This window comes from Pomacea canaliculata, linkage group LG11, assembly GCF_003073045.1.
Source record: "Pomacea canaliculata isolate SZHN2017 linkage group LG11, ASM307304v1, whole genome shotgun sequence".
Classification (NCBI taxonomy): Eukaryota; Metazoa; Mollusca; class Gastropoda; order Architaenioglossa; family Ampullariidae; genus Pomacea; species Pomacea canaliculata.
The window spans coordinates 14,073,700-14,084,121 of record NC_037600.1 but is presented as its reverse complement, the minus strand read 5'-3'; the positions used below and the strand labels follow the sequence as shown (position 1 = coordinate 14,084,121).

General features: G+C 39.9%; 1 protein-coding gene across 1 annotated transcript; it reads left to right on the top strand.

Annotated features, from left to right (window-relative positions):
- The first annotated feature begins 400 nt into the window (after positions 1–400).
- LOC112575784 (glycosaminoglycan xylosylkinase-like) lies at positions 401–8,629 on the top strand. Its single transcript, XM_025257807.1, is given in 10 exon segments — positions 401–469; positions 740–1,124; positions 1,259–1,335; positions 1,337–1,383; positions 1,746–1,832; positions 2,011–2,120; positions 4,163–4,334; positions 4,613–4,819; positions 6,365–6,424; positions 7,501–8,629. Coding segments are annotated over 10 exon segments (1,431 nt in total). The 3' UTR covers positions 7,718–8,629.
- Positions 8,630–10,422: the final 1,793 nt, after the last annotated feature.

Below are 10,422 nucleotides of genomic sequence, written 5' to 3'. Positions count from 1 at the left end.
ATCTCCTGCCAGAATAATAAAAATGATTAAACTGACTAATAATATAAAACATAATCATAGCATTTAATATTTTAAAAACAAAAATTTTAGCGTTTTATCCCACAACAAAATTACAACGTGTAAATATAAAACAAAATTATATCGTTTTTATTTAAAAATGCCCTAACTTCTTTCCTAACCCTAAACCTATCTGAAGACATACCAGAAGATCTAACCCTAGACATACCCAGACGTACCTTGAGGATACTAAAGGGCACCGGTTAAAGCATTTCCCCTTGTAGGATGTTTTATAAACTACACAAGATCTAACCCGTGGATAGAAATTTGAGGGTACTTTTATTTTGTTAACACCGGTTACTATAAATCAACCAGCAGACACGATTTTAATATGATATACAGCATGGATGAGGAATCAGACAGTCGCAATCAAGGGGAACAAATGAAACCGAACCATGAACTTGTCGCAACAGTGAGTTTTTGTTTTCAAATAATGGATGTCATTTGTAACAAACAAACAAACAAACAAAAATATTTGTAATAGGTTTTTTGTGCTGTAATTTTTTTGGGTGGGAGTTTCTTTATGTGGATGTATTTGAGCGATTTAAGAGATGAATGTGATCATACACCATGGGTGTCACCTTGGGCTTCATTTGTTTTTACAAAGAAATCATTCGGTTTTTCTTATAAGCATCCTCTTCCAGTGTTGTTGTTTTTTTTTTTTTTTTCGTTCCTTCTTCAGGTTGGGCCGTCTGTTCATCCCTCCATCCGTCTTTTGCCTAACACACCAGAGTCTTTAAAGCATAGGTGTTCACGGACACGAGCCTACCTTCCCAGACTCTTGAAGCAAAGACTGCGACTTCCGGTTATCGTCGTGGCGGCGATAGTGTTTCTCATCAGCGTGTCGGACATCGTGCTACGTCCAGATCAGAGTGCACCGTCGGCAAAAGACCGCACAGTGGACACCATAGCAACCGACCTTGTCCTTGACCTAAAGGTCGAGCGGCTGGTGCAGAAGCACCGGGTGGATTTGAACCGTTCGCTCACCGGACCTCTCTCTCCCTGGCAGATCGCCTCCGCCTGGGTCACTGCGCGGGAGATCATCCCCGACTTTGCGCCGCGCCTCGGTAAATTATTCCATTTTTTCTTCTTATTATCATTCTTCTTCCCTTTTTCAACCTTGTCGTGGTTGTGGTTCTGGTTCTGAGCTGTCTTGTTCAAGAAGCACGAGATATACGCTTTGTCTGTTTGTGACCCGTAGGGGCCATTCTGGGCGCCTTGGCCAGGGCAAAGGTCACGCAGGCGAGCGCTAGCACTCTAGGCACTCAGCTTGAAGCTGACCTTAGAGTTACAGCATCAGCAGATGGTGGTCTTCAAGCCAATGTTGTAAGCGGCTTGAACATTTCAGTTGTCGTGTGCTGAAAGAAAGAATATAATATGCGTGCAAATTCACAAAAGTGTGTGTGTGTGTGTGCGAGAGAGAGAAAGAACAAAAGACTATAAACTATGTTTATCATTGTGCACGCATCATATTGTATATTGTGAGTAGTGCTTGTTAATTATATTAATGTTGATACATTATGCATACGAAACGATTTAGTAGTTTTTTTGCTTTTAAAATCACTCCAATTATGAAAACTAAGAGTGCTGAGCAGTTCATCGAGACAGACTGTTAAGATATGTCATTAACTCATTTATTCGTCACTTCATTCAAGTAACATTTTCCCACGAATTTAACATGATTGCAGTTACGAAAGGAGCACATTTTTAGCTCTTGATGGTGTACTGGGTAGGGACAGGCACAATGCAGAAGTTGCATCTTTTCACCTGTCAAGGTGAGTTGTTATCACCTGGGTTCTTTCACATTCTTATTTTTTTTTTCCAAATCTTCGTCACGTTAACAAAAGGAAATGATGTTCTCCTTCTCTTCACCAAACCACGGACATGTGCGAGAAAAGTTCGTTAACCAAACAAAGTGACAAATTGTAACTAATTTTTATTTCATTTCCTCAGGATTTTAAATCTCCGGAGGGTTCCGTTAGTTGTTGGTCGTAAAATCAATCTTCGTACAGAGGTGATGCCGGTGGCGACTGCGGGACTGAAGAAGACTTTCTATATAAAAGGTCTGTGAGATACTGAGCGCGGTTTTTTTTTTTTCTTATGTGCTTGAGTCGTGTGTGTGTGTGTGTGTGAGAGAGATGCGTGCATACATGTACTTCAGATAGAATGTCTGCATTTTATTCTATTTTTCTCTCTGTCTCTGTATGTCTCTGTATGTCTGTCCCTGTATGTATAATGTCTGTCTCTGTATGTATGTCTCTGTTTGTCTGTCTCTCTGTAAAACCCTAAAACAACTTTACACCAGTAACACTCTTGCCCAGCTCGCTCCTGTAGTCGCTCCACATGAATGTCATGGTTACCATAGTGACCCAGACAGAATGACAACTTCCTGTGTGAAGACATTCTCGCGCGAACTCTAAGAAACAGCAAGATAATACGTCATTACAAAATAACGTAAACGATGTCTGCGGATGACGTCGCTGTCGACGTCAAAAGATCGAGACAAGTTTCCGCCATAGTTTGTGTGGACTGATGCTGATTGTCAATCACTGATTCTGGATGTTTCTCATTCAGCGTGATAGCTGTTATCCTTGTAAGTCAGTCACTTTTATATACTGATAAATTGTAATGTGAGGCTGAAATGTGAATAAACCGGAAGCTTTGTAGTCTCATGCCTCGTTTTAGTAGTTAACTGGAAACAGTCGTCTGCCAGGTGTCCAGTAATACAAGTTCGTGATGTCTTCATCACTTCCGAAGAAAAATGGAAAATTAGGATCCATTAAAGTCAAAATTGTATAACTAATATCTGTTAATAATAAATTTAAGTTTTAATTAACTCTTATTACTTAAGTGCAAGAAAAGTACACCGGTGTATGTCACTGAATGTTTTGACTGAAAACAGCGGAAAACACAGTAATTTCCATAAAAACGTCCTACACCCACACAGATTCCTGAATCTTTCTGGATTTTCACAAATTTTCCATAATTACTTATTTGTTTAGTTCATGACCAGCAAACGCTACATTTTAACACATAAACCAAAAACATTTTTTTTTATTCACTGACATTTGAGAACAAGCTGGTTTGAGTGTTATAGTTTTTTGTTTTTTTTGGCCTGTAATTAATGATAGAAGTGGTTTGTTTATTTTAGCACATGCTTGCAGTGTGATTGATGGGATCTTTTATCTTTTGGCAATGACTTATTCCACAATGACAACAGCATGCTTCTACGCCCACATTATAAATGACTTTTATCAAAGTCTGAATAAGGTAGTTCATATTAAATGTAAGCAGGTGCCGTGTAGAGGTGTTGACACAGCACACAGAGATGATAATGCACTGTCGATGAATGGAGGGGCGAACTTATCAACAGGTCAATTTTTATATTTTGGAACTATGATGGTAGAAAAGCAGAGTTCGACTACAGGACAACGTAAAAGCAAATAATACTAATAATAGGATGAACCAATGTTGATTACGTTAACTATTTTTTTTTTACTTCATGAAAGAATTTCAACTGTTTTCCTCTTCAAATACCTTTTTTGAATTTTTTCAAACCACAGACAAAATACTTTATCAAAATCTCTAAAGGGAAAGACGTTTTTGTAAGCACAACAGAAGAGAGATGAAAAAGAAGGGCATTGTTAATTTGTCAAAAAGTATTCGCTGATGGACAGGAAAGCTTTAGCGAAAACTCATGTGTGTAGAGAAATATTTTCTGACCATGCTGCATTTGGGAAAATACCAAAGCGTTTGACTGTAAGCTAGTCCTTTTCCACACCCTTCCCTACTCGTCTTTCTTTTGCAAAATTATGTTACTCTCAGTTCTTGTTTTTTGGTTGCTGTTTGCGCTTTCTGTATTTTATTCTATTCTTCGTAAGTACTGTTGTTTATTCTTTCATAGTTCATATGTTATGTGTTTGTTTTCCTGTGCCTTGGATGCTGTCCATGTCTCGTTCTTGTTCTGAGGTACTAAGAGCATACTCCGTAGGAGCTTTACAAATTTTGTGATTTTTATAATAATAATTATGATAATTATAATAATTATTATAGATTGAATATAAGCGATTCGGTTTTTTTTTGTTTTGTTTCATTTTCATCTTAGAGGACAGAGATTGTTTTTACGGTGCGTGTCAACACTGCAGCGCACAATCTGGAGTTTGTACACGCGACGGTCTGGTGGAAGGAGCGATCATTCTGTGGCTCCCACCAGAGGTAGTCCTCAGCAAGGTACAGCATCCTTGGATGGAAGGCTTCAAGACGGCTATCTTGAAAAAGTAAGTGACCAAATATTGTAGTTAACGCTAGGATTGGAGGGAATGTCTGAGTACATCACACGTGTTGATGGCAGTAGATGCTGGAGTATCTGGGTACGTGAAAGGTGTCGGAATGTCCGAATACGTCACACGTATTGACGGTGGGGGACGCTGGAAAGTCTGTGTACATCATACAGTGTTGAAGTCAGGTGCTGAAATATCTGACAACAGTGTTTAGACTGCCTGCCGCTAATTCACATCAAATTATACATAGATTGGGTTTTTTTCCACCTTCATAGATACGAGGAATCTGAAAACAGTTCGCACAAGACCTACTGTGACGTAATCCGCCGACTAGACGTGTACAGACGTCATCGATTCTTGCTGCTGGACATCATGGACACGGCCGTCTTCGATTTCCTCATCGGAAACAACGACCGTCATCATTTTGAGTTCACCAACGACACCGATGCGGGAATGCTGGTTATGCTGGACAACGGCAAAAGGTTCGCCACATCACCAACTCTCTACCACAATAATGACAACAAACGCCACCACCACTACCACAGTAACCAATGCCACTACCACTCCCTCACTCACGTCATCATCACTGCTAGTATCAGACTGGTTGGTTTGTACGAGAAAATGAGTAATGAATGTGTGTGTATGTAGTATGTATGTAGTATATATGCATGTATGTGTGTATTCACTTGCATGCTGTCACACGCCGTCCAGAAAGTTCATGGGGGTGTCTACCTACAGGTTAGTCTGGACGGCTCTTTATTCCACCTCAGACGCCTCGAGGCACAGTCTAAATGCCTCCACAATCTCATACAGGACGCCCATTTTGCTGACGACTGTGTTCACCTGACCCAAGAGAGCAAAGACCTTCAGCTGATGCTCGACAGATTATCTGAGGCATCCAGAGCGTTCGGACTTACCATCAGCCTTGTAACGACCATAGTGTTTACCACCCTACTCCCGACACTGCTGCTGTGCCCCTTACTCGCCAGCATCAACATCGATGGCACATTGCTGAAAAAGATGCCGACAGCTTTAAGTATTTGAAAAGCATCATCTAGAGTGCTGCATCACTGGATAAGGATCATCAGGGTCAGCAAGGCCGGTCAGCCTTTAGTGAGACTAATAGCAAGATGTTCAATCAGTACAACCCAAAACGTTCCACAGAACTGAAAGTGTACAAAATCGTTGTCCTTACTTCTTTCCTCTACGACTGTGAGACCTGGACTCTGTATTGCAATCATCTTAAACAACTAGACAACCTCCACGTGCAAGTCTTTCGCACCATCCTTGGCATTCGATTGCAGGACAAAGCTACGAACCTAGAAGTCCTGGAAAGAGTAGACTGTACCAGCATCCATCCAGACTCCTAAAAACCAAACGGACGGGTCATGTCATCAGGAGGGAAGGTCATCGCACCCGGCCAACTGCTGTTTGGGCGAGCTAGAGGATAGCAAGAGGAAGCATGGTCGCCCACGCAAAAACTACAAGGTCATCTTCAAGGATAACCTCCAGTGGTGGAACACGAAGACAAAAGAGCTGGAATCTACAGCCAGTTGAAGAAAATGGTGTATGATGATCTACATCCCCCGCCATAACCTTTGCGGTCAACCGGCGGCAGAGACTTGTGCTGCACGAGAGCGACGTCAACGAATACTCCAGTAGTCATCACAACGGCGCTCCAGGTCCCCACCTGTGCCAGACACCTGCGGAGTCACCTGAGAAGCCACAGGAAACATGAATTGCACAATCGCACTTCTTCTAAAAGAAGGACAACAACATGTATGTATGTATGGTGAATGTGATACTGGACAAGTCGCTCATTGGAAGACTTGTTAGACATCGCACAGAATCTGTCTGAGTGCATGTGTGTATGATCACTGTTACCATGCCACCATCTCTCAGACCATAGCCATTATTGTTGTCATAGCTACATTAGGTTGAGGGCACCTTAATATTTCAAAGCGTCCCTTAGCCCTTGCTTTGAGTAACTTTACATAGAGAGAAATAAGACTGGTTGTGTGTTTCAGCTTTGGAAATCCTTATTATGATGATGTCGCCATTCTTGCTCCGTTGCAAGACTGCTGCATGTAAGTGTCTATGCATCAAGCTTCTCTCCTTAAAGAAAAATATGTTTATTATAAAACCCAGACACAAAAAACAAACAAACCATTACTAGAAAGGGCATAAAAACGTTGCAAACTTGACCCAAGGAATGAAAAAATAAATAATTTTATTACTGGCAGAGACTGTGGTTGTACCGCTTGCACAGTTAAAGGGAATGGCAAGTGAAATAACAAATTAATCCCACTTTGCTATATGACTTGCCTTTTTCTTTAACAACGACAAAGACACAGCTGAAGAACTTTTTTGACGAGACATCACGTCCTCAATGAGTACATTGAGGCGAATGTCTTCATTAAGATGAATGCATCTGGGATCGCAGTTATGAAGCGAGAGTAAGCCGTTTCCCAAGGGCAAGATGGGGAACTCAATGAAAAGCATCTTGTTTCCGAAGTTCTAAAGCAATGTTGAAATCCCGTGGACACAATGTTTCTTGACCTTAAGGCATCCCTTTATAACTACGGCTCCAGAGGTAAAACAACTTCTGCTTTATAACTCTAGAAACAACATGCTTATCTTTGAGCTCCCCATTTTGCCCCAGGGCAACTACTTACCCTCGCTTTATAACTTAGACCCCATGAGGTTTATTAAGACGACTTGGTCAGTGAATATCTACATATATATTGCTGAAGGTGGCCAATACTTAGTCTTATCTCCGGAAGCTGGCGTGTCAGCTTCGAAAATACATGCTTATATGGCTGTCAGTTAATAATAAGATAATATAGATGATAAGAACCTATAACGAGCGTTATTTTATGGTGTAAAACAAAGTGATGTGAGTTATTACAATTGTCGATGGCACACCTGTTGCTAACCGTAGTATTACAAAACATGAAACAGGAGATAAGCAAACATGACTCAGGCCTGCTTGAACGAAGTTTTTCGTTAATGCGCAATCGTACTCCTTGAAAGGGGAAAGAATCGAGTGTTGGAGTTGGGGGTGTCGGGATGAGGGGCAAGGCTGGAGCGCAAGCGATCCAAAAGCATTAGTAATGTGGAGCAGAGTTGTTGACATCATGCATGATTTAATAATTCTTTGCAGGTTAAGGACGTCCACGTGGAACAGCCTGCAGCTGTTGCGGGACGGTGTTCTCAGTCGGGTCTTGAAGGAGGTGTTGAGGTCCGACCCCATCCACCCGGTGTTGATAGACAGCCATTTCCTGGCACTGGACAGACGGCTGAAGAAAGTGTTGCAGGAGCTGGACACATGCGTGCAGACAACTGGCTTGGACAATGTGCTAGTCGATGATGGCCTTTGATAACGACTTCTGTGAATTTAATGGAACAATATACTGAGAGAGGTCTGAGTGGGGGAGTGCGTGCGTATGTGTGTGTATTTTTGTGCGCGCTAGCATGTTTTTATGCGAGAGCACGTTTGATGGCTTTACATTATGAAGTCGATAAGTCTAATTAAAAAATTTCACCAAAGAATTATTTGAAAGAAAGAGACAGAAATAGATAAATAAATAATGCGAGCGTTATCTCTCTCTCTATCTCTCTCACACACACACTCACAAAATGTATTTTCTAGATATTAGAAATGTTGTATTCTGTACATGACTCAGACACATCAATACAATACAAAATAAAATAACACAAGCCACCTTGACCAACGTCTGAACCCAAACCTGGACAGGTACAAAAGCTTTTATTTGCAAATTTGCACAGGCCAAAAGTACAATAATGCAAGGAGTGGTGCAGCATGCAATGCGGGTATGATGCCTGACAGGCGCTAAGCTTTATCGTCACAGAATTGATTATTGCTAAACTAATTAGCGGAAATACAGGAAGATCTATACTTGTGTGTACACCTCCCTGAACTGCAACCGTTTGCGACCACTAAACAAAAAGTGCTAGGATATCAATAAGACTGTGAGTGTGTGCTACATTTAAAAAGTTCTGAACATATTACCGTTATACAATTAGGAAATGTACTCTACTTAAAAAATACAAATGTAATGAAAAAATAAAACGTGCTGAAATTTAAAAGATCAAATTATTGTAATTTAGGACACGAATTTGTTGTGATTTACGAAGAGAAATGTGCTACGATTTCAGAAATAAAATGTGTAAATATTTGAAGAAAGGAATATCTGGCAAAACGCCTGCATTTGTTGTCACTGTCAGAGTTCTTTAAGCATTCGCATTCGAATTTTCCATTGCTAAAATGTCTTTAGAGCCATTTATACGACGACGACGATGATGATAATGAGGCTGATAATGACGACGATGATGATTTATATAATATTTAGGGACATTTTGTCCATGGAAATTAGAACCCGAATGTCAAGTGAACTCAGAAATTAAAACAGTTCGAGACTCAAGACACTTTCTTCTTTAAATTATAAAAGGAATCCTTTCCACCTCACTTTTAGTCAAAAGACTTGACATATGCATGTTCATGTTGATATTAAGGTTGTATACACCTTGTGCACACGGTTTCCTTTCAGCGTACCTGCTGTGGTCATTTATATGTTGTAATCTGTATTTGTTTGTATTTTGGTTTGTTTTGGTCTGAACGGTAGTTTTCTGCGTGTATTCTATATACGCTGAGATTTCTTTTCAGTAACAGAGCTGTATAAGAACAGCTACTACTATGATTAGTTGTTGTTGTAGTAGTGGTGGTGGAGAATAGTGATTTAACACCTTTTGAGTGACGGTACATCAGTAACACAGTAGAATTTAAGTAATAAAATAACTTTACATATCTATATACATATATAAGTTACACAAAATAACAGTAGAAAGGAGATATTCCATGACAAAGGTGATATTTTGAGCTATGAGTACATCCTTGTCAAGAGCTCGCGCACTTGATGAAGCAGAATGTCGAATGCGAGCAGCGACCTTTATTCTGAAGAAAAAAATGTTTTTTGTTATTTTGCAATATCCAGAGCATGTCCAATCAATTAATCGACCTTCAATGACGACTGAACAAATCAAAACTAACTTCAATCGACAAAGTTCAATGGTAAGTAATTCCTTTTAGTTTTTTTTTAAAATAAAAAGTTTGCCTGTGTTAGAAGCTCTATGCAATACCCTTCGTGTTCATTGTTATGGCAATCATTGCTCCTTTATACTAAAAACTTCTGATTCTGTAAGTGGAGGCAATGGATACTGAATGCCTTCGTTGTGTTATTTAATTTCAAGATGTAAGATAAGCGGTGGAGAATTTGTGCTTGACATATAGCTAACTCCGTGTTTTACTGATAATTTTTACTGCCATACTTTGTGTGTTGTTGTTTATTTGGATGCATCGTAAACTTCCAGGCTTTAATGAATATTTAAAGGATATTAAATTTTGTACGAGGATTGGTAATTAATAATTTTTATCAGTATTGAACCGGTTGTAAACTCGGTACGAGAGAAAATGGTAAACAGCATTTTATTTTTACTTGATGAATGAAGGGACAGAAATGAAAGCCAACCCAATGAGCACAGGTAAAATTAACAGCCATGTAGGTCAACATAATAAGGATGTCCAATTAATAGTAAAATAACTAATGAGCATGTCGCGTGTCAGACATTTTTCTGTGCCTGCCTTTCAGCGCTTGGGACGCACCGGTAATAGTCTTACAGCAGACGACGCCTGACGGCCTCAGGGACAAGAACTCTCACAGTACTGTGCCGCAGTTTTTGCTTTTTTTAAAAATTGTTATCTCCCTTACTAATATCTCATCATTTCTTGGGCGTGGGGTTGTATTTTTTTTTTCTCGGGTGTATGTGTATTTTCCAATAATTTTTCTTTCTTCATTTTCACCTAAATTTGATAAAACTTTTAATTTGTACCTTTAATTTCATCTTTGTTGTGGTCTACGTTCATCAAAGGTTCGCTACGTACGTGGTATCCCGCCTCTGGATAAGCGAGTGGCTGCCAGCCTGCATTCGCCGGGGGCGATCCGCGATAAAGCATATGAAAAATTAACATCCATTTGACAGTAGGTGTTTTAGTTTTTGTTATGAA